Source organism: Salmo salar, chromosome ssa15 (genome assembly GCF_905237065.1).
Source record: "Salmo salar chromosome ssa15, Ssal_v3.1, whole genome shotgun sequence".
Lineage (NCBI taxonomy): Eukaryota > Metazoa > Chordata > Actinopteri > Salmoniformes > Salmonidae > Salmo > Salmo salar.
In genome coordinates, this window is record NC_059456.1 from 47738192 (window position 1) to 47763201 (window position 25010).

Below are 25010 nucleotides of genomic sequence, written 5' to 3' on the forward strand. Positions count from 1 at the left end.
TGCCTAATAATTGTGAACACAGTGTAGAACCTAAAGGGGTTCTACAGCTGTCCCCATACACTCTAAAAAGAAAAGGTTCCTGGAGTATCCTTCAGGGGTTCTTCAAATTGAAACGTTCTTTAAACGTTCTTTAAGTTCTTTAAAGAACCCCTTTTAATGGATCCACAAAGAAACTTTTGAAGAACCTTTTGGGGTTCATTTTGAATAATATGCATAACAATAACAACACTATATTTTAGTTCTCAGTGTTTATTATGATTTTAGTGGCAAAGCAGAATAAAACAATGTAAATATGATGTCAACTCCCAGCAGAACCCCAAGTCCAATGGCGTGTTGATGTTAATGTGTTGATGTTCTCCGTATCCACAGACAGAATGATTTTGCAGTGCCTGGTGATCAAACAGGATTCCTGTTATATTCATCAGAGGTGTAGAGAGGGTGAAGTCTGTGAATCCCAAATAATAGTAATTAAACAGATGATTAACAAAACATGCACACTACAGTATTCATACCTTGTTTTTTGTGGTAAATGGGAATTGAAGAACCTGTTTTGATAATGGTTTTCATACACACACCTCATCCATAATGTAGAGGCCTATGGTATATTCATTGAAGAGGTAAGAGAGAAATATGGTAAATGTGATCTGCATAATAACATACCAATACCTATTGACATACCTTTGTATGCCTCTTTTTCATACCTGCAGACACAGACACAAAGGTGAGCAGTTTAGTCATCTGCACTCAATACAGCTAGCCTTCAACATATTCTTATAGCCTACATATTCTTACCTCTTCGTTGATTGGTATCCATTGAATTGTGTCCATTTTCTGTTTTAGAAAGATTTGCACAAATATAAAAAGAAAGATGGTATCATCGTAAAACAATATCAATTTAGATCATACAAGGGACACACCTTAACTGAAAATGTAAAGATCTCTTCAATTTAAGTGCCTGCACCTGCTGCCCTTCCAAATTCAAATCTAAATGTTTCAGTTGGACAGTTAGGTTCCTGCAAGAACCCTCACCAACTAAGGAGGCTCCTCGATGAACCCCACCTCCTATTGGGTTCTTGGAAGAACCTTTTGCTGGCAATTTTCAGTCCCAAGAACTCTAAGATTCTTTGAAGAACTTTGAGGATCTTAGAAGAACCCTTGTTGAACCCCACATTTTTAGAGTGCAGGAGAGCCCTTTGAAAAAACCTTTTAGGTTCCAGGTAGAAACCTTTTGAGTTCCATGTAGACCATGAAACACCACTTTTACCAGAGATCTGTTGCTATGGATCTTGAGTTAGCCTGGTTACCAGTCTGTTTCCACTTTAGCCAACAATGAAAACAGAGATTTAGTTCAAAGTTGTTTCATACACTAGAGGCAAGGTTAGGTTAGATAACTGTCTGATCACAATACCTTGGGAAAGCGTTGAGAGTATTGGATTTACGAAATAGCTCCTTTTGAACTGTTTCTCATGCAGAACTGCTTCTTCATAACCCACATTTCAGCTTTGATTTCATAACCAATATGATGCTGTGTGTGTGTGTGCGTGCATGTGTTATGTGCACAACACCGTGTCCTGTCATTAAGGCTTCTCATTCACCAATGGAGGAATCCTGTTTGTAAACAACACCATGGAAACCGTGAGACTTGAGCCCTTTGGCTGTCTCGCACAGATACACGCGCGCACACGCGCACACACGCGCACACACACACACACACACACACACACACACACACACACACACACACACACACACACACACACACACACACACACACACACACACACACACACACGAGCACACACACACACACACACACACACACACACACACACACACACACACACACACACACACACACACACACACACACACACACACACACACACGCACAGGCTTACAATAAGCTAACCCCAGTCAGTAGTCTTGTTGTCTGACTGGATATGACCCAGAAACACTCTGGAACAAATAATGTCTTGTCATAATAATCTCCACCTCTCTAAATTGATGGAAATATAATTTGGTGCATTTGCAAAAAATACTTTTTTCTTCCAAGCCAAGGCCTAGCAAGGACTTAGCCCGTGGACCTAGCAAGGACTTAGCCCATGGACCAACCAAGACTGTTCACTATAATAAACCCCAATCCAATTGGAAGATTGTCCCTCCCCACTAGCTTGATGTTAATGTGAAATATAATGCAATGTAAAAATGCTTACCCGACCCGTACCGTGCTCAATTCAGAGACAAACAGACAGAGTAAAGCCAGTTATAGAAAAAGGCATTTAAAATGGAGAAGAAAAAAACTGGAAAAACAGCTTCTCCTTAGAAAGACAGTAGTTGAATGCTATGCTATGAATGCTACATTAGTCTCTCCTTGAAATTACACAGTTGACATCATTATGATTCCATACAAACCAGCCTTTTTTCTCAGGTAAAATACCTGTTTTAAGACGCAGGCACATATTCTTGTGTGTATACCGAGGCATGTGTCTTTATGTAACGCTTTATTTCCTGTTCCTGTAACAGTTGGTAGTCAGTTTGGGCTGAGCGGGTATTGGACAGAATTGAGGAGTTAACTAATTGGCTGTCTTAAACTGTGTGAGAGGAAAAAAATGTCCCTGCCAACTGCACCTTTCTGTCCTTGCCATCACACACGCTCACACACACCCACACCCACACACACATTCTTGTACAAACCCAAGGGCGGGCACACACACTCAAAGCCAGTATAGCCAAATCAGTTTTCCCGTCGCCACAGCAACAGCATACTTTTATGTCAACTGCAACCTAGTTACTATGGAGATATGTATACAAGGCAAACTCTATGCAGTTGTAGTCAAGGGGCCAGATGACAGAGTAACTTAAGGGCAGACACACACACACGCACGCACACACACACACACACACGATACAGTTTGTACATTTTGTCTTTCCACATATCACATTCACTCACAAGGGAAAGGCCGTGGTTCATGTGCTGGTCAAATGTAGTTTAGAGCTCACAAGTCCATTTCATAAAGAATCTAACGCACAAGCTAAAGCCTGTATAGTGTACATAATATAATCCTTATGGTTAATTATATGCCAGAGGGAGCAAAATATATTTTTGGCATCTCGGATTGTTCTGGCAATTCTCACATATGAACTTCATTCGAAGACACATGGTGTCTGGCTACAGGGGTGCTCTGCTCTTGTGCTCTGTAATACGAACTTTCAAATTCTCTCTTAGACTTCCCGACGTAATAATAGCCACATGGGCACTTGAGTAAATAGACCACAAATTTTGTTTTACAGGAAATTTTACCCCTGACATACATTTTCTTTCCCGTTCGAGGGCGAAGAAAGAAATGCATCACAGTGAACTGTCCCCTGTAGCCAGACACTTTAATGCGGTCAAACATGACATGTGCCAACTGAGGTTCTAGGGCTTAGAAGTTGTACAGCCACTTAAATGAGGAAGTGACAGAGAAGAATTTCTATGCCTTACGAACAGAGCCGTAGAGGCTTGAATGAAGAAGTTCTGTTAGGTTTCTGCCTTTGAGCAACAGGATCTTTGGTGGAAAACAGTAGGAAATGTATGTAAATAATGTATGTAAGTAATGATTGTAAATAATGATTGTGAAAAAAGAAAGCAGCAGTACTACAATGTGACGTCATCTGTAAATACGGGTGGAAGTCTGTTGTTCTCCAAACGCTCGGCTGTCGCCGAAACACGTCCCTTTGTTCTGACCTCTGCTGCAAAACAATTCAACCAGCTCTCACAGTCTAAACGCCAGAATTAGACGTTCAGCTATGTTCCTCAAACGCCAGCTTTCAAAGTTGTCCCAAACGTCAAATTTTGAAGTGTTTTCACGTCATCTCACGACATCCTCAGACATGGATGGATGTCGAATAATGACTTATATCACGGGTGACCTGGCTGAAAAAACAAGACGTTAAAACGTAAAGAATACTTCAGTGAGTGTGGGTTATCCCTTTCTTCCAGGATTTACTTATACTTTCCCATGGGCAGATGATATCTGATATCTTTTGACATTAATGTTAATACAACTTTTAGTATTAATTGGTTATGGGAATTATTTTCCTTATAAATATATAGCGTATATATAACCAGCTCCTGAAATAGGAGAATGATTAGTGAAATATTTAAGCCTTTAGAAGAAACCATATCAAGATTTAAATCAAAACTGAAAGGCTGTTCCCTCCAGAAAACTCCAAACTTCTGCTTTTTAGTTGGAATTCAGTGAGATGATGAAGTATTGATAAAGCAATTCCTTGTACATGTGTAGACAAAATACTGGATGTGTTTGACTCTGAGATTGAAATGGCTGTTCTCCTGATAACTGAATTTGAAATGCGTCCAAGCACCTCAAACAAACAAAGAGAAAGGGAGAGAGAGCGAGAGAGTGTGGTGCAGCTGGGTGTGTTGTGTGTGTGTGTGAGCGTGTGCGTACGTGTGCGTGTGCCTTTGCTAGCCTCCTCCTTACCTGGCTCCTGTCCTTGTCCACCTTCTTGAAACACTTATTAAGCGACAGATTGTGGCGCACCGAGTTCTTCCAACCAGTAGGGGCACTAGCGAAATACGGGAAATGCTCCAGGATCCAACCATAGATATCTTTCACCGGCAGCCTCTTGGATGGCGCGTCCTCTATTGCCATGAAGATCAGACAGCTGAACGAGTACGGAGGCTTCCGATTGGCTCCCATGGCCAGGTCGTATGTGGAAGAATCACATGGGTCGGGGGAAGGGGAGGAGGAGGAGGGGGAGTGGGGGGGTAGAGGGTGACCGTCGGGGTCCTGCAGGGGGGAGACGGAGCGGAGCCCCGAGTGAGAGAAGCTGTTGAGAAGGTCTGTGCTCTCGTGGAGCCAGGAGAGGCTGGTGAGCTCCTCGTCCTCGGCCTTGGAGAAGGAGGCCGACAGAGACAGGGACAGGTCAGCTGCCTCCGCCTCCCTGTAGAGGGGACTCAGACCCCGGGTCGCTCCCAAACCGCTGCTGGGGCTCTGGGCCTTCTTACTGGGCGGCATGGTGGGTCCCATCCAGCCCTGGGCTCTCTCCTGGATGGGAGAGGGGAGGAGAGCACAAGACTGGGTTACTATGAATCAAGTCATGTCTGCAACTCTGATGCTTCTACAGTGGGTTTTGAGAGACAGTTTTGATGGGATCCTCAGGAATGTTTGCTGTAACAATCCCACCAACCAGTGAAGATAAGATGAGCGTTAGAATGCATTAGTTAACTGCAGATGAATTGCTAGAACGGTAGCTACATTGACTGCATAGTAAATGCTTATATCCTGTGTTAGGTGGCGTCTTCTGTTGGTAAGATGATCGCAAGATGGAAATGAACACACACACACACACACACACACACACACACACACACACACACACACACACACACACACACACACACACACACACACACACACACACACACACACACACACACACACACACACACGGATAGGATTAATCCCAGCAGGAGATATGTAGTAGCCAGCTCACCCTGTGTGATCATGCTATGAGCCAAGGAAATCATCCCCCGATGTGACTCTTCTCTCTGGCTGATTGACGGACAGCTGTCAACATCCATCCCCTTCCCCCCTAGCTATGACAGCTGTCACGTTGCCATGGCTGCCGGCCCCCTCTGAGCCGCTTTCACCACAGAACAACAGCTCTGCGTCTCAAATGGCATCCTATTTCCTATACAGTGCACTACTTTTGACCAAGGTCCTATGGGCCCACTTTGAAGGGAAAAGGGTGCTATTTGGGAAGCTACTCTTCCTTCCTGCTCTGATAATTCTTCTTCACCGAGTTACAAGGACTGAGCTATATATATATATAGAATAGAACACATGTATTTACTGTAGGTTGTACGGTAGACATTGTGGCCACCAAGCACTAGCCTACGGTTTTGACATCTGTCGATATGTTTTCTCTTGTTCTCCTAAAAATACGCATGGGACTATAGACTCTATTGTGTATAGTAGTTTGAAGTATCAAGCTTTATTAGTCGCGTGTAAGGGAAACGAAACGCATGGTATACATCGTCCAACGAAGTGCTTTCTTGCAGGTTCCTTCTCGGCAACGCAACATACAATACTAAATAGTAAGAAAATAAGAATACAAACAAAGTAAATGGCTCAGTAGAATAGAATAGACATTTTAGCATAAGTATAATACAGGAAGGCACATTTATAGTCCAATATTTACACATGTATTGGGGAAGGGGGGGGGGGGTATAAATTGAGCAGGAGAATAGGAGTCTGGTAGCAGCAGTTGTGATGTGTGCTAAGGTGCAGAGAATCAGAGCAGGTGGTCAGTCCAGTCAGATGGCTTGTAGATAGAAACTGTCTCGGAGCCTGTTAGTCATACATTGTAAGTGTGCTGTGCATATGGCCGCCAAACAGCCTTAAGCTTTTTTAGATTCCAAGCCGCTTTCAGATAGGCAGATGTATCTGATCGTTGGGTTGCTATTTCGATTCGTTCCGGCATTTCTTCATTTCTTTCTTTCTGGATTGTGTGTATTGTTTTTGTATTGCTAGATGCAGTACTACTGCACTGTTGCAGCTAGAAACACAAGCAGATGTGTTCGCGACCAATAACGTTTGATTTGATTGAACCTTTTCTTCCTCCATAAATGTCTGTAGGCTGCATGGACCATGGCAGTCATATATGTGTTTATACGACAACCAAACAGTAGCCTAGAGCAGCTTTATCTGTCATCTAGCTTCCAGTCTGTAGATATCTGCTATCTATAGTTCCTCCTTAACTGATATCCCCGGGATTCAACAGCAGCTACCTGACGGAGCCATGTTGTTGCACCAGTACTCACGTTGACTGTAATGAATTTAAATCTCCTGCGAAGCTCGACAATAGATATTCCTACTCCTGAAAAGCCCTGAAAATAGAAAGGGGATAAACAAAGAAAGGTAAGCGAGGGGTTGAGATATACAGCGGTGACAGGCTCGTCAAGGTGCGGATGGCAGCGAGGGAATAGGGAAGGTTACTGGGGTGACATGGTTCCCAGTTGGACGTCGTCGAGGCGTCGGTCGTCGAGGAGAAGGGAACAACGGAACACACAGGGAGCGTTTTCTTGTTACGTTGCCATGACGGCAGGCAAGGCAGCAGGCGAGGCAGGGCCATGACACATTACGGCTGACAGTAAAGTCATCTAATTTTACTGTTGCTATGACAACAAACTCCTTTCAGTTAGGGCCTGTGTTATGAGTGTGTGTGCGAACCGTAGCGAGGCGCAGCGCGGAGCCGTGTATTCAGAACCTGGAGTTTTCAGAAACCTCTCCTTAACACACTTTGAGCTCTAAACAAACTTTTATACAACGTTTATATAACTCCCCGATGACTGACTGTTAAAGGACAACGAGAGTTCTTGCTCAAGTTCAGACTTGATCGTTGAAGGGAGGGGTACTTCCTACTAGAGGCTTGACAGACTGACAGTGTGTGTGTGTGTGTTTGCATGCTTGTGTGTGTGTGTGTCTGTACATGTTTAATTAAAATCTTGTTTACACGACCCTACGACCTTCTTGACCTTGACACCCAATTTTTTCCTGAGTCTGATGGAATCCCCCAGTGAACCACTGGTGCCTCTATTCTCACACACATCAATGTCCAAACCTCTTGACGAGGTCACCGATGTCCATCTTACCGCACAAGATGGCTCCTCTCAAAGCAAGACGAGTGCCAAGACAACAATACAATCCCAAAGCAGCAAACATTGGTTGGGTGGGAAATTTGCAGAAGGTGGAATCATATTTCAAAATCAAATCAAAGTGTATTGGTCGCATACAGAGTTTAGCAGATGTTATGGCGGCTGCGGCGAAATGCTTATGTTACTAGATCCTGACAACGTAGTAAAATGTCAAACGAGTACACAAATAATACAACATCTAAAGCAAGAATAAAATAAAGAAATCAAGTATCATTGGAATGAATCTAATTAACAACTCAAACAGCACTGTAACAGTAATCCAAATGTAATCTCTATGTATCTACACCAGATGAATTTACACTAGATATACTAAGAATGATATGTACAGCAGTAGATATATTAGAGTGAGCTATGTCAAGAATACAATATATAAATACATATGTGGTGTGTATAAACAGTTGAACTAAAATCCAATGTACAACAGTAGAAATTATAGAATGAGCTATGTCAGGGATACACTATTTAAATACAGTGTGAAACAGGAAGTGCCCAGTGGTTTAGTATCTCTATACCATGGGACAGCAGCGTTGGCTAAGTGTGTGAGTGAGTGTGTGTGTGTGTGTGTTTGTCTGTGAGTTTGAACTGTGTGTATTTAACCCTTCGCCTCTCTTACAACCTACACCTCTTCTCTATAATGAGTGGCACGAGGACCAAATGTTTACAGGGGTGAAGAGGTTAATGAACTCCTCAGCGAGACAGTCTATTAAGAGGGTGTCAAAACTGTGCTCAGGTCAGCCAGGTTCACATGGTTAATTGACTCTAATTGAGAATACATTATAAACCAGAGACCATACAGTCCTTTCAAAGCCTTCAGTGAATTGGCCACTGAAGGGAGAATAGAATGAATACAAAATCTCATAACGTGCGTCCCAAATGGCACCCTATTACTGTAGTGCACCACTATTGACCAGAGCCCTATGGGCCCTGCGATAGAGAGAGAGAGAGAGAGAGAGATGGTGAGTAAATAATAACCCCCTATGTGTGTTCAACATTGGTGTACAAAAGGTTGTGGTTTTCTCTAGCTGCTTGAGTCAATGAAATCAGTTTCAGTTTCCATTCCCTGCAGTCCCTTGACAACAACTAGCAGGGCTCCACAGGGCAAACATGTGAGGCCAGTTAACCAATGGGACAGGATAGTCCAGTGTGTGTGTGTGTGTGTTGGTGTATGTGTATGTGTGTGTCTCTCTGTTGCCTCTCGCCCTGCTACAGAGCCTAGGGAGTTTATTAGACAGAGGTCAGGGTTCATTGTGTTATCCTCCTAAGAGCTGCCCAGGAATACACACACACACACACACACGCACACACACAGAGACCACAGAGAGACCTAGTTTTTGCAGTATCAAAGACACACTATCAAACACATGACCAGCACTTGAAAGAACAATATGCTGTATTAACATGCCATACAGAATGTAATTAATTGAAGTGCGAATCAAAAGTAGTCACAGACACATGTATCAAACAAATGATTAGCTGTCAGCAGTAACAGTGGAAATAAATGAGAAGCCTACGACACGCTACTAAGCCTTCTGTCAATCACCATAATATGACACATCACACAGAAAGGCAGCCTTCACTATGATTCTACAGTCACCACTCCCTTTCTCCCTGAACTGACTAGACTTCTACACAAACAACCCTAACTCTTCTGGCTGATCTGAGGTCAGTATAGTGCAGTGAAGGTGACCGGTGAGTGTGCAGCCTCCAGCCCTCTTAGGGGAGTACACACACAGACAGCAGAGCAGACTGACTATGACTCTAAGGCTAACGTTGAGCGCTGTGCACTGGCCTCAGGTCAGGCTTTAAACATTTTTTTTTAAAGCCCAAAGGCCCTTTAACTTCTGTATTTCAGAGTCTCTGTGACACACACACACACACACACACACACACACACACACACACACACACACACACACACACACACACACACACACACACACACACACACACACACACACACACACACACACACACACACACACACACACACACACACACACACAGACACACACCTTCCAGACACACACCTTCCAGACACACACCTTCCAGACACACACCTTCCAGACACACACCTTCCAGACACACACCTTCCAGACAATTCTTCTGTTGTGACAGTTACTGCAGCTCCCTCCTGGCACTCTGTGTTCTTTACACAAGTGTGTGTTCAAGTATTAGTGTATGTTTGATATATGGCCAGCTCAGAAGGTATAGCCTATATGCAAAGGAGCCATTGCACAAATTAAAACAGGAGACTAGATTGAAGATTCATTGGTTTTACTCTAAAAGAGGTGGGCGTAGACAGACAGAGTGAACTGGATGGGTTTTATGTGTGTTTGAAAGCTTTAAAGTGGGAAAGTTGGCTGGGCCTGCACAGAGTAGTGGTTGGCTGGGCCTGCACAGAGTAGTGGTTGGCTGGGCCTGCACAGAGTAGTGGTTGGCTGGGCCTGCACAGAGTAGTGGTTGGCTGGGCCTGCACAGAGTAGTGGTTGGCTGGGCCTGCACAGAGTAGTGGTTGGCTTGGCCTGCACAGAGTAGTGGTTGGCTTGGCCTGCACATAGTAGTGGTTGGCTTGGCCTGCACAGAGTTGTGGTTGGCTTGGCCTGCACAGAGTAGTGGTTGGCTTGGCCTGCATAGGGTAGTGGTTGGCTTGGCCTGCACAGAGCAGTGGTTGACTGAACCTGCACAGAGTAGTGGTTGGCTGGGCCTGCACAGAGTAGCCTGCTCTGCATTTAATACACAGTACGCTGTAGGCCTCTCCACCTCTCTCTCTCTCTCCTCTGGCTCCTCCACTTATCTGTATCAAACAACAGCACGGACCCTCAGCCACTAGCCAACAATTTGTCCACGACACTTAATGCCATGGCAACAACCCCTGAAACGGCTGTTACAGAGACCCGCCCACTTTTGGCTTCCTCTGCTCCCCAGCAAGTTTAGTTGAGAAAGTGGATGAGAATCACAACGTGCTTTGCCACATAAAGAAGGCTATAAAAAGAGTTTTGCAGTTAACCGACCCTTCTTTCACGCACTCCTTCACCTCTCTCTTGTGATTATCATTGGCTCATCTTCTTCTACCCAGGGCAACCCCGGACACCCCCCCCCCCATGCTACTGTTCACATTTTGAAATGAGGCTGAGAGAAAACGTTGGCGTTTTCAAGCTAATTTCCTGCAATACTACACATTTTACTATCATACAGTACCAGTGAAAAGTCTCAAAACACCTACTCATTTTCTACATTGCAGAATAATAGTGAATACATCAAAACGATGAAATAACACATATGGAATGATGTAGTAACCAAAAAAGTGTTAAACAAATCTAAATACATTTTATATTTCAGATTCTTCAAAGTAGCCACCCTTTGCCTTGATGACAGCTTTGCACACTCTTGGCATTCTCTCAAACAGCTTCACCTGGAATGCTTTTCCAACAGTCTTGAAGGAGTTCCCACATATACTGAGCACTTGTTGGCTGCTTTTCCTTCACTCTGCGGTCCAACTAATCCCAAACCATCTCAATTGGGTTGAGGTCAGGTGATTGTGGATGCCAGGTCATATTATGCAGCACACCATCACTCTCTTTCTTGGACAAAGAGCCTTTATACATCCTGGAGGTGTATTGGGTCATTGTCCTGTTGAAAAACAAACAACAGTCCTTTGAATTCTAAATAAATGATCGGCAGTGTCACCAGCAAAGCACCCCCACACCATCACACCTCCTCCTCCATGCTTCACGGTGGGAACCACACATGCGGAGATCCTCCGTTCACCTACTCTGCGTCTCACAAAGACACGGCGGTTGGAACCAGAAATCTCAAATTTGGACTCATCAGACAAAAGGACAGATTTCCACCGGTCTAATGTCCATTGCTTGTGTTTCTTGGCCAAATCAAGTCGCTTCTTCTTATTGGTGTCCTTTAGTAGGGGTGTCATTGCAGCAATTCGACCATAAAGGCTTGATTCACACAGTCTCCTCTGAACAGTTGATGTTGAGATGTGTTTCTTTCTTGAACTCTGTGAAGCATTTATTTGGCCTGCAATTTCTGAGGCTGGTAACTCTAATGAACTTATCCTCTGCAGCAGAGGTAACTCTGGGTCTTCCTTTCCTGTGGCGGTCCTCATGAGAGCCAGTTTCATCATAGCACTTGATGGATTTTGCGACTGCACTCGAAGAAACTTTCGAAGTTCTTTAAATTTCTGCATTGACTGACCTGCATGTTCTTACCATAATATGGATTTGGTCTTTTACCAAATAGGGCTATCTTCTGTATACCACCCCTACCTTGTCACAACACAACTGATTGGCTCAAACGCTTTAAGAAAGAAAGAAATTACACAAATTAACTTTTAAGAAGGCACACCTGTTAATTGAAATGCATTCCAGGTGAATACCTCATGAAGCTGGTTGAGAGAATGCCAAGAGTGTCATCAAGGCAAAGGGTGGCTACTTTGAAGAATCTCAAAAGTAAAATATATTTTGATTTGTTTAACACTTTTTTGGTTATTACATGGTTCCATATGTGTTATTTCATAGTTTTGATGTCTTCAATATCATTCTACAATGTAGAAAATAATACAAATAAAGAAAAACCCTGGAATGAGTAGGTGTGTCCAAACTTTTGACTGATATTGTATGTAGTCTGGGGGGCCCCGACCTCCAGGGGACCCAAAAAATAAAATAAAATAATATTATTTTTGTTGGGGGCCCCTTGGAGATTGGGGGCCCTGGGGGACGTAGACCTGTGTGCCTGTTCGGTAATCTGGCCTTGCTCCTATCATCTCTCTCTGCCTCTCCCACTCATATCCCTGCATCCCTCTCTCCCTGTCTCTCTCTCTCTCTCTAATCACCAGAGAGCGAGGGGGAAATATCCTTGTGTCATTAGCAGCATCTCAAAGTCACAGTGTCCTCTAGCGTATGCTGTTTGACAGGCCCTGCCAAAAGAATTAGCGTGAGAAATGATGGTGCCATGATTAGATGTGGAGCTCAGGGAGAGGGCTTCATCCAGGGGATATGGGGGATGAGAGGACATGAGATGAGAGGAGAGGGAAGAGATGGATGGAGGAGAGGAGAAGGCCTGATCCATGGATACTGCACAGATGACAGGGAAAGAAAGAAAGAAAGAAAGAAAGAAAGAAAGAAAGAAAGAAAGAAAGAAAGAAAGAAAGAAAGAAAGAAAGAAAGAAAGAAAGAAAGAAAGAAAGAAAGAAAGAAAGAAAGAAAGAAAGAAAGAAAGAAGGATGAGAGCAGAGAAGAAGTACTGGGAGCTGACATTTAGAGCACCTGATCCATATTCATCATCAAAGCAGGCCTCAACCCTCTCCTCAGAGTCGTGACCCGAGACACAACCACCAGAGATCTGAGGGGGAAAAACAACAATCTGTTTCCTATCAGAACCAGAGTTCTCAGAACCCTAACACACTTCTAGAGTCCCTCTGTTCCGTCTACATTCCTATAAAGTCTCCCTGCATCCAAAATGGCACCCTATTCCCTCCGATCTCTTTATAGTGCACTGAGGCCCTGATTAAAGTAGTGCACTAGGACAAATAGGGGTGCCATTTGGGACGCAGGTCTGTCTGCTATGCACTGCCGTGGTGTTTCATCTACCACAGTCTCCTCCAAACGCGTGCAGTTCTCCCCGTTTTCCACCTCCTAAATCTCCCCGGTAAACTCCTGCATACCTGCATTATATTCTCCTGAAGTCCCCCCCCGCCCCATTTTCTTTACAGTGTCTTACAGTACACCAGCAAGATACTGGGAAAGAGGATCCAGTGGCTCAGTTACTAAACTCCTAGCAGAAACTGTAAACACACACGCACGCATACACGCACGGTCACACGCACACGCATCCCCTCTCAGAGCGCATCTGAGGCGTGTTGGTGTGTAAACCTTATATCATACGTTATATTCAGAGCATGAACACGAGGAGTCAGCAAGTCTGGTAGCAGCTGCTGAATATTCAGCTCTCGCGCTCACACAGACACACTGCTCACTCTCTCCCGGCTCCACTTTCATTAAGGGCCTCTCCTACAGTGGCCCCTCCAACACTTAATAATAATAATAAGAGGTGTCTTTATAATGGATCACCTGGAGGGCGGCCCCGCCTCTCAGACCATACGCTATCTGACATCATTTACACCTCCTGCTCTGATTGGCTGCCTGGCAGGGGAGAGGCCTGCCCCCGGGGGTTGACGGACAGCTCAGAGGGAGGACGCAAGTCAGATGGGCCAAGGACATTCCCTCAGAGAGAGAGATGGAGGGAGGGAGAGAGTGTGAGAGAAGGGGGGAGAGAGATGGGGGAGAGACGAGGGGAGAGATATACAGAGAGAGGAGAGAGAGACAGGAGAGAGAGAGAGAGAGAGAGTGAACACACACTCTCTTACACAAGAGAGGAGCAGAGCAGAATTTGGCTTGAGTCAAATCAGCTGAGAAAGTGATGAGTAACAGTATTGAATTGAATGTTTATTTTGAATCACTGTATTTTTGTTATGAATTAATCGTCAGGGAAAGTGCTGCTCTGTTGGTCTAAAGATGTTAGGCAAAATTGACTGTGAGATGCTAGGGAGGTTGAGAGTGTACTTGTACTGTAAGTCAGCACGCTGTGTTGTGTTGTGTTGTGTTGTGTTGTGTTGTGCTGTGTTGTGCTGTGTTGTGTTGTGTGTCTGTTAATAGATGGTTAGTGTAGGATCTGAGAATGTGTGTGACACGGGAGACACACACACACACTCGTGACCAATGGTTGGAAGGCAGCTGTTCCCATTTGCTATGGTGCAGCCCAGCCGTCGTCTCAGGTGACACACACACACACACTGCTGGGCCCACTGTGTTTATATCATATGGGAAGGTATTTTTTCCCCTCGTCCTGCCAGGGAACAGGCCCCCGCATGGACAGACACATGCTGAGTGAGAGAGAGAGAGAGAGAGAGAGAGAGAGAGAGAGAGAGAGAGAGAGAGAGAGAGAGAGAGAGGAGGGGAGAGAGAGGAGGGGAGAGAGAGGAGGGGAGAGGAGAGAGGGAGAGAGAGAGAGAGAGAGGGGGGGAGAGAGATGGGGAGGGGGGGAGAGAGAGAGAGAGAGAAGAGAGAGGGGGGAGAGGAGAGAGGGAGAGAGAGGGAGAGAAAGGGGGAGAGGAGAGGGGGAGAGGAGAGAGAGAGAGAGAGAGAGAAGAGAGAGGGGGAGAGAAGAGAGAGGGAGAGAGAGGGAGAGAAAGGGGGGAGAGGGAGAGAGAGAGAGGGGGAGGGAGGGAGAGAGGGAGAGAGAGAGAGGGGGAGGAGAGAGAGGGAGAGAGAGGGGGGGGAGAGAGGGGAGAGGAGAGAGAGAGAGGGGGGAGGAGAGAGAGAGGGGGGAGAGGAGAGAGAGAGGGAGAGAGAGAGGGAGAGTTGGAGAGAGGGAGAAAGAGAAAGAGACAGACAGAGGGGAGACCTGAAGACAGGAAAAAGAGAAGGAGGGGCCAGAGGATCAGTTTAGGGATTTTAAGTGTGATGATGCTGCTTTGAGTTCTACTGTTTGTGGCCGTGGTTAACATTCCGTGACCAAAACCACGTTTGGAACAAAACAAAGTCCATACCCAATGTCTATTGTGTCAGGGTGTAAGTTTGAGAGTGTGATTATAACTTTGGGATTGAGTGTCTGAATAGTGGTCATTGAGCTAGACCACGGCTGTGTGGTTTGGTTTGTCCTTGAGAGGTTAAGGAAGAGTCCCAAATGGCACCCTATTCCCCATATTGTGCACTAATTTGTACTAGAGGACTACGGTCCCTGGTTAAAGTAGTGCACTATGTCGGGAATAGGGTTTCATTTGGGACTGAGCCTTAGTCTAGCTGAGTTCTTACAGTAATCAGATAATCGCTGGAAAATCACTGTAATGTATTTGCTTGGCTGTCTACAGCACACAAAGGGTTAAGTCCGTTCTGATTTCCTCAGACTCGGAGAGTCCAGTGTGTGTGTACATGTGTGTGTGTGTGTGTGCGCGCAGCCAGTTAAAGAGACTGTAGACCAGGAGTCAGCGATAGACGGGTGTAGCCACAAAACCTTCGGAATAAAACAGACAGCTACTTTTCTAATCCCAGATACACAGAACTAGATGGCTGCTCTCTGTTTTTCCACTTATTTGGGACTTTTTAAAAACCAGACGTTTTGGCTACAATCGCAAACGTCACCAAGTTTCTGTCGCAACCTCTTCCTTCTCAGTTTGTTTTCCTTCTCTTCCTCCACTTTTCCCCTCTCAGATTTGTGTTAGTTCTCAGTTGAGCATCAACAACAGAGGTCAAACGGTCAGACACCAAAAAACTGCATCTACGGTTACATAGTTACAGACACACACACAGACACACACACACACACACACACACACACACACACACACACACACACACACACACACACACACACACACACACACACACACACACACACACACACACACACACACACACACACACGAGACACAACAGAGGGAGATCAGTTTCAAAGCCAGTCTTAGTCTCAGTGGCCTCGCTACAACGGCACAGCGATTACAGGTCTCAGTGGCCTCACAGCTGACGTCTAATCTCCCTCTTACAACAGAACAGCATAAGACAATAAAACGACCATTAAACAAGCTATTCTCAAGACAAAAGCCTCTACCACTCCCTTTAGACAATTAAAGGTACATTCTGGGATATTCTATTATTCTATTATATAGAATATCAAATCAAAATATCATTTATATTTGAGATACTTCAAAGTAGCCACCCTTGGCATTCTCTCAACCAGCTTCATGAGGTAGTCACCTGGAATGAATTTCAATTAACAGGTGTGCCTTGATGAAAGTTAATTTGTGGAATTTCTTTCCCTCTTAATGCGTTTGAGCCAATCAATTCTATTGTGACAATGTAGGGGTGGTATACAGAAGCCCATTTGGTAAAAGACCAAGTCCATATTATGGCAAGAACAGCTCAAATAAGCAAAGGGAAATGTCGGTCCATCATTACTTTAAGACATGAAGGTCAGTCAATCCGGAAAATGTAAAGAACTTTAAATGTTTCTTCAAGTGCAGTTGCAAAATCCATCAAGCGCTATGATGAAGCTGGCTCTCATGAGGACCGCCACAGGAAAGGAAGACCCAGAGTTACCTCTGCTGCAGAGGATAAGTTCATTAGAGTTACCAGACTCAGAAATTACAGCCCAAATAAATGCTTCACAGAGTTCAAGTAACAGACACTTCTCAACATCAACTGTTCAGAGGAGACTGTGTGAATCAGGCCTTCATGGTCAAATTGCTGCAGAGAAACCACTACTAAAGGACACCAATAAGAAAAAGAGACTTGCTTGGGTCAAGAAACACGCACAATGGACATAAAATTGGTGGAAATTTGGTCTGATGAGTCTAAATGAGAGATTTTTGGTTCCAACCGTGTCTTTGTGAGATGCAGAGTAGGTGAACAGATGATCTCCAGATGTGTGCGTCCCACCGTGAAGCATGGTGGAGGAGGTGTGATGGTGTGGGGATGCTTTGCTGGTTACACTGTCAGTGATTTATTTAGAATTCAAGGCAAACTTAATCAGCATGGCTACCACAGAATTCTGCAGCGATACGCCATCCCATCTGGTTCGTGCTTAGTAGGACTATCATTTGTTTTCAACAGGACAATGACTCAACACACCTCCAGGCTGTGTAAGGGCTATTTGACCAAGAAGGAGAGTGATAGAGTGCTGCATCAGATGACCTGGCATCCACAATAACCTGACCTCAACCCAATTGAGATGGTTTGGGATGAGTTGGACAGCAGAGTGAAGGAAAAGCAGCCAATAAGTGCTCAGCATATGTGAGAACTCCTTCAAGACAGTTGGAAAAGCATTCCAGGTGAAGCTGTTTGAGAGAATGCCAAGAGTGTGCAAAGCTGTCATCAAGGCAAATAGTGGCTACTTTGAAGAATCTCAAATATAAAATATATTTTGATTTTTGTAACACTGTTTTGGGTGCTACATGATTCCGTGTGTGATTTCATAGTTGTGATGTCTTCACTATTATTCTACAAAGTAGAAAATAGTCAAAATAAAGACAAACCTTTGAATGAGTAGGTGTGTCCAAACTTTTGACTGGTACTGTATATATGCCTTATTAGTTTAGTACAACTGTATTACCATATAATAACTACTGTATTACCATTTAATAACAACTGTATTATCATTTAATAACAACCCCTGTACTACCATTAAATAACAACTACTGTACTACCATATAATAACAACGACTGTATTACCATATAATATCAACTACTGTATTACCATATAATATCAACTACTGTATTACCATATAATATCAACTACTGTATTACCATATAATAACAACTACTGTATTACCATATAATAACAACTACTGTATTACCATATAATAACAACTACTGTATTACCATATAATAACAACTACTGTTATACCATATAATATCAACTACTGTATTACGATATAATATCAACTAATGTATTACCATATAATAACAACTACTGTACTACCATATAATAACAACTACTGTATTACTATATAATAACAACTACTGTATTACCGTATAATAACAACTACTGTATTACCGTATAATAACAACTATATTACCATATAATAATACCTTCTGTATTACCATATAATAACAACTACTGTATTACCATATAATAACAACTACTGTATTACCATATAATAACAACTACTGTATTACCATATAATAACAACTACTGTACTGCCATATAATAACAACTACTGTACTACTGTATAATAACAACTACTGTATTACCATATAATAACAACTACTGTATTACTGTATAATAACAACTATATTACCATATAATAATACCTGCTGTATTACCATATAATAACAACTACTGTATTACCATATAATAACAACTACTGTATTACCATATAATAACAACTACTGTATTACTGTATAATAACAACTATATTACCATATAATAATACCTGCTGTATTACCATATAATAACAACTACTGTATTACCATATAATAACAACTACTGTATTACCATATAATAACAACTACTGTATTACTGTATAATAACAACTACTGTATTACCATATAATAACAACTACTGTATTACCATATAATAACAACTACTGTATTACCATATAATAACAACTACTGTTGTACCATATAATAACAACTACTGTTGTACCATATAATAACAACTACTGTATTACCATATAATATCAACTAATGTATTACCATATAATAACAACTACTGTACTACCTAATAACAACAACTACTGTATTACCATATAATAACAGCTACTGTTATAGCATATAATATCTACTGTACTACCATATAATAACTACTGTATTACCATATAATAACAACTAATGTATTACCATATAATAACAACTACTGTATTACCATATAATAACAGCTACTGTATTACCATATAATAACAACTAATGTATTACCATATAATAACAACTACTGTATTACCATATAATAACAACTACTGTATTACCATATAATAACAACTACTGTATTACCATATAATAACAACTACTGTTATACCATATAATAACAACTACTGTTGTACCATATAATAACAACTACTGTATTACCATATAATAACAGCTACTGTTATACCATATAATAACTACTGTACTACCATATAATAACTACTGTACTACCATATAATAATACCTGCTGTATTACCATATAATATCAACTAATGTATTACCATATAATAACAACCACTGTATTACCATATAATAACAACTACTGTATTACCATATAATAACAACTACTGTATTACCATATAATAACAACTACTGTTATACCATATAATAACAACTACTGTATTTCCGTATAATAACAACAACTGTATTACCATATAATAACAACTACTGTATTACCATATAATAACAACCACTGTAATGACCATATAATAACAACCACTGTATTACCATATAATAACAACCACTGTATTAGCATATAATAACAACTACTGTATTACCATATAATAACAACCACTGTACTACCGTATAATAACAACTACTGTACTACCATATAATAACAACCACTGTAATTACCATATAATAACAACCACTGTTATACCATATAATAACAACAACTGTATTACCATATAATAACAACTACTGTATTAGCATATAATAACAACCACTGTATTACCATATAATAACAACCACTGTATTACCATATAATAACAACCACTGTACTACCATATAATAACAACTGCTGTATTACCATATAATAACAACTACTGTATTACCATATAATAACAACTACTGTACTACCATATAATAACTACTGTACAATAACAACTACTGTACTACCATATATATATATATATGTATATATATTATTTTTATTTCACCTTTATGTAACCAGGTAGGTTAGTTAAGAACAAGTTCTCCTTTACAACTGTGACCTGGCCAAGATAAAGCAAAGCAGTGCGACAAAAACAACAACACAGAGTTACACATAAACAAATGTACAGTCAATAACACAATAGAAAAATCTATGTACAGTGTGCAAATGGAGAAGAGTGGGGAGGTAAGCCAATAAATAGGCCATAGAGGCGAAATAATTACAATTTAGCGTTAACACTGGAGTGATAGATGTGCAGATGATGATGTGCAAGTAGAGATACTGGGGTGCAAAAGGAGCAAGAGGATAAATAGCAATATGGGGATGAGGTAGTTTGGTGGGCTATTTACAGATGGGCTGTGTACAGGTACACTGATCGGTAAGCTGCTCTGACAGCTGATGCTTCAAGTTAGAGAGGGAGATATAAGACTCCAGCTTCAGTGATTTTTGCAACTCGTTCCAGTCATTGGCAGCAGAGAACTGGAAGGAAAGGCGGCCAAAAGATAGAATAACAACCATATTAAGTTGTTTTCCTCCATCGTTAGTAAACAATGTGTTTGTGTACAAACAATGTATAGCTTCAAAATATGATCTCATGGACTGTCAATCATTGTATCCATTGCTCCATTTACGAATTTGAGTGATATTACATTTCTCCTGCCCCAAACCCTCATCTTATTTGAATGAAGTGACGGGGCCAAATCCCTGATTGTGTGTTAAATGCCTCTGATAACAATGTCTGCCATAGAGGGATGACGCAAAGGAGGTAAACACATTAGATCAATCTGATTGGTCCTGAGGTAGTTTGAAAAACACTCTGGCTCCTCCCCTCTAGCTAGCTACCATGACTTTGTATGGCTGCTTCTAACTATGACATCACTGTAGCTAGCCAGAGAGGAGAGGAGAGGACCAGAGGGACTGACGTCACCCCTCCCTCTCATTCAATGTCAATTACGTAACTATGGTGGGAGCCATGCCGATGGTGCATATGGCAATGGCAACCCTCACGTGTGGGACACAATAAAACAGACATGACATCACTGCAGAGAGAGGGAGAGAGGAGAAGGACAGAGAGAGAAGGAGAGAGAGAAGGAGCGAGAGAGAGAGAGAGAGAGAGAGAAGGACAGAGAGAGAGGGTGAGTGAGAGAGAGAGGGAGAGGGAGAGAGGACAGAGAGAGAAGGAGAGGGATAGAGAGAGAAGGAGAGGGATAGAGAGAGAGAGAGAGAGAGAGAGAGAGAGAGAGAGAGAGAGAGAGCGCAGGTCCATGCTATGGGGATAACGTCATGGGGGTTTTGGGGGATGTGCCACGAGGTCCATCTAAAAGAACAGAACAGCCAAATTACGCCAGCCAGGACATTATGCAACCCAAATAACAGTCAACAGACTAGGAGGTTTGGCACGAAAGTAGAAGGGCCAGCCTGTCACATCAAATGATGCCCAATCATTCACCCACTTATAGATGTATGGGCTATTCCAAATTGGATGCCCCTGGCCTACAGTGGTGTGTGTGTGTTTGGTCTGCCTGTCCAGACAGCGAAGTGAGAGACTACTCATGAGTGTGTGTGTTGCTTGATGAGTGATCAAGGCAAATATCACACACACACACACACACACACACAGAAAAACACAACACACACATCCCCTCGGCATGGCTGTCCCCGCATAAGCAAACTCTCCTGTCGACAGGAAATCCTTCCACCCACGTCCCTGCCTCGCTTAGCAACCAGCGTCACGCCATACCTCCACCGGCACACACACCACACACGCAATCATGCACAGTCACAAACAGAACAACACACACCCTCACACAGAAACCCACACATGTGCACACACACAAGTCAGATGTGGGAAATGAACATCTTATCTGACAAAAACACAAGACAGAGCCCTCTCCACACAAGCAGTGGCATTCCTGTCCGACACACTCCTTCAACTCACTCCACACACACACACACACACACCAAAATCATCCCTTCAAATCTGTCAGCAACCTCAGCTAGAAATGAGAACATCTCTCAAAATATAAAACCTTTTTTTTTTCATCCCGCTCTATTTTTACCCGAGCTTTATAAGGACTGAGTTAGTTAGCAAGACACACACACACACACACACTGTTCACACACACACACACACGCCGGGCGCTCTCTTCCTGACGTGAGTGGAGCTAATTGAGCCAGGCTCGCTGTGCTGTGGACAATGACTCCATTCGGACACAGCAGGGTGGCTATTGAAGAGTCAATGACAATTATAACCTGGGGGGGGACACAAAGACCATGGTTCTTCTAATAGTGGTTCCACTATACGGCTTTAGACTGCATTAACACAGCACTAAACGCACGCCGCTGAGCTGAGGAAAGAGAAGGAAGGAGGAGGGTGTATGTGATATTAGCTCAAAGAGAGAAATGACTGTCTTTGTTACTGCTGACCTGTGTGTCAAATGAAAGTCGTTATTGACCCACTGGGTTTAGGATGGATGGTATCTATAACAGTGACTGGCCTTCACTCTCACGTCCAGACTACACAGGACTGGACACGTCTATTTTGACTAGACCCGACCAGTGCTGGAAACCGATAAAGAGGACGATAGGACCAACAGCTGTAGCCCAGCATTAGTTGTCTTTGGTAAGCAATTGATCAAGCAGATGTTCTATCTGGGATAAATGAAGGCTCATTTCAATTAAATATGACATGGAAATCGGACTTTTGCATCAGGCGTGTATTGACGTTGGTGGGGGGTACGGGGAAACGTCAGTTACAGGGTGTTTGGAGTCCAGACACAGTGAGCGCTCCTACATAGGGGGGTCTCTTCATTGAGACTAGCAGGGTGATATAGGGCTGAGATCCTAAATGAACACAGCCATTGGGGGTCATTATCTGAATGAACGATGCCATAGGGTGGGGCGGGTGAATTATGAATGAACTACACTAGATCACGACAGGTTCTCTCTCTCTCTCTCTCTCTGTTCCCTCTGTCTCCTCTCTTTCTCTCTCTCTCTCTCACTCTCTCTCTGTTCCCTCCGTCTCTCTCTCGCTGTCCTCTCTCTCTCTCTCGCTCTCTCTCTGTTCCCTCCATCTCTCTCTCGCTGTCCTCTCTCTCTCTCTCGCTCTCTCTCTGTTCCCTCCGTCTCTCTCTCGCTGTCCTCTCTCTCTCTCTCGCTCTCTCTCTGTTCCCTCCGTCTCTCTCTCGCTGTCCTCTCTCTCTCTCTCTCTCTCGCTCTCTCTCTGTTCCCTCCGTCTCTCTCTCGCTGTCCTCTCTCTCTCTCTCTCGCTCTCTCTCTCTGTTCCCTCCGTCTCTCTCTCTGGCTGTCCTCTCTCTCGCTCTCTCTCTGTTCCCTCCGTCTCTCTCTCGCTGTCCTCTCTCTCTCTCGCTCTCTCTCTCTGTTCCCTCCGTCTCTCTCTCGCTGTCCTCTCTCTCTCTCTCGCTCTCTCTCTGGCTGTCTCTCTCTCTCTCTCTCTCTCTCTCTCTCTCTCTCTCGCTCTCTCTCTCTCCCTTGCACACGCTCCTGTCCCCCACCCTCTCACTCATTAATATATAAAAATAGCAGGGCCAATCACCAACACAGACCACAGACACGGAGAGACAGAGACAGAGATTGACACTCTGTCTAACAAGTGAACATTCCCTGCGCTGCCGTGGATACACATTTACACACAGACAGAGATGTAAACACACTCACACTCGAACAAACACACAGATTAAGGACAGGTGAACAAACACATGGAAAGTCACACACAAGATTCTACGATAATACAAAAACAAGTACTGTTGCACGTGTAAATAAAGAGATGCTGGTGAACAGACGAAACACATGAAACACACGCAATAATGACAGACATGCTTGTTCACTCTTATCAAACACAGTGGCCCTGATATGCTGGCGAATACACACACTCCACGATTAGGGAGTCCATTTATTATAAATATATTCTGAGAGAGAGAGAGATGTGGTGTCTGTCTGTCTGTCTGTCTGTCTGTCTGTCTGTCTGTCTGTCTGTCTGTCTGTCTGTCTGTCTGTCTGTCTGTCTGTCTGTCTGTCTGTCTGTCTGTCTGTCTGTCTGTCTGTCTGTCTGTCTGTGTGTGTCTGTCTGTGTGTGTGTAATGTGATGTGATAGTGCTCACCCTGTGCCACGCGCTCTTTCCACTGTTGCTGTGCGTCTGATCAGATCTGCCTCTCTCAACCTATTTGCCGCCTGTCACACTCGCACGTACAGTACCCAGCCCCTTATCCCCATACAAGAGTCCCTTCTTAATCTAAGCTATGACATACAGCTCTATTCATCCACATGCATTACAAGCCTTTACCCAAAGCTGACTAAAACATCACTCTTCTCTCTCTATCCATGGACACAGTGTACAGTATACCAACAACCCTAAACCACAGAGCTCAGCTGATTAAAACCTCCCCATCTCTTCTCTCTCTCTCTCAATTTACTCTCTCTTTCTCTCCTAACATGAGTGGATGGGATCCCCCTGTTCCCTTAAAAGTGTACACTCCTCTGGACCCCTTCCCTCCAGTCTACGACTGTCAACACTCACTTAGACTTTCCCCTTTACTCTCCCTTCAAAACAAACACATAACTATCCCTCGCTCTGTCTCACTGAAAAACACACTGAAAAACACACTGTCTCTCTACTTAGAAGTGCAGAAGCAGCACATGTCAACACTTAACCTCCTTTGGTTGCTAAAGTCTACACACACACACACACACACACACACACACACACACACACACACACACATACATACATACATACATACAGACACACACACACACACACACACACCCCTCCCCCCACCATCACCACAGACAGCGATTGAAAAGAGCCATAAAGTCACCTTAGAATCCTTCTGTTGTCCAGACGAGCCCCTTCCTTCCTTTCCTCCTCTCCGATAGTTCTACCTCTCCTCGCCTAGTCTGCAATGTCAGTTCCCTCCACTGAGC

General features: G+C 43.4%; 1 protein-coding gene across 1 annotated transcript; it reads right to left on the reverse strand.

The window, feature by feature from the left end:
• Positions 1 to 233: 233 nt before the first annotated feature.
• Positions 234 to 25010, reverse strand: LOC100194732 (checkpoint suppressor 1-like). The gene is given in 4 exon segments (NM_001139762.1): positions 234 to 445; positions 679 to 701; positions 4485 to 5051; positions 24905 to 25010. Coding segments are annotated over 2 exon segments (555 nt in total). The 5' UTR covers positions 5034 to 5051; positions 24905 to 25010; the 3' UTR covers positions 234 to 445; positions 679 to 695.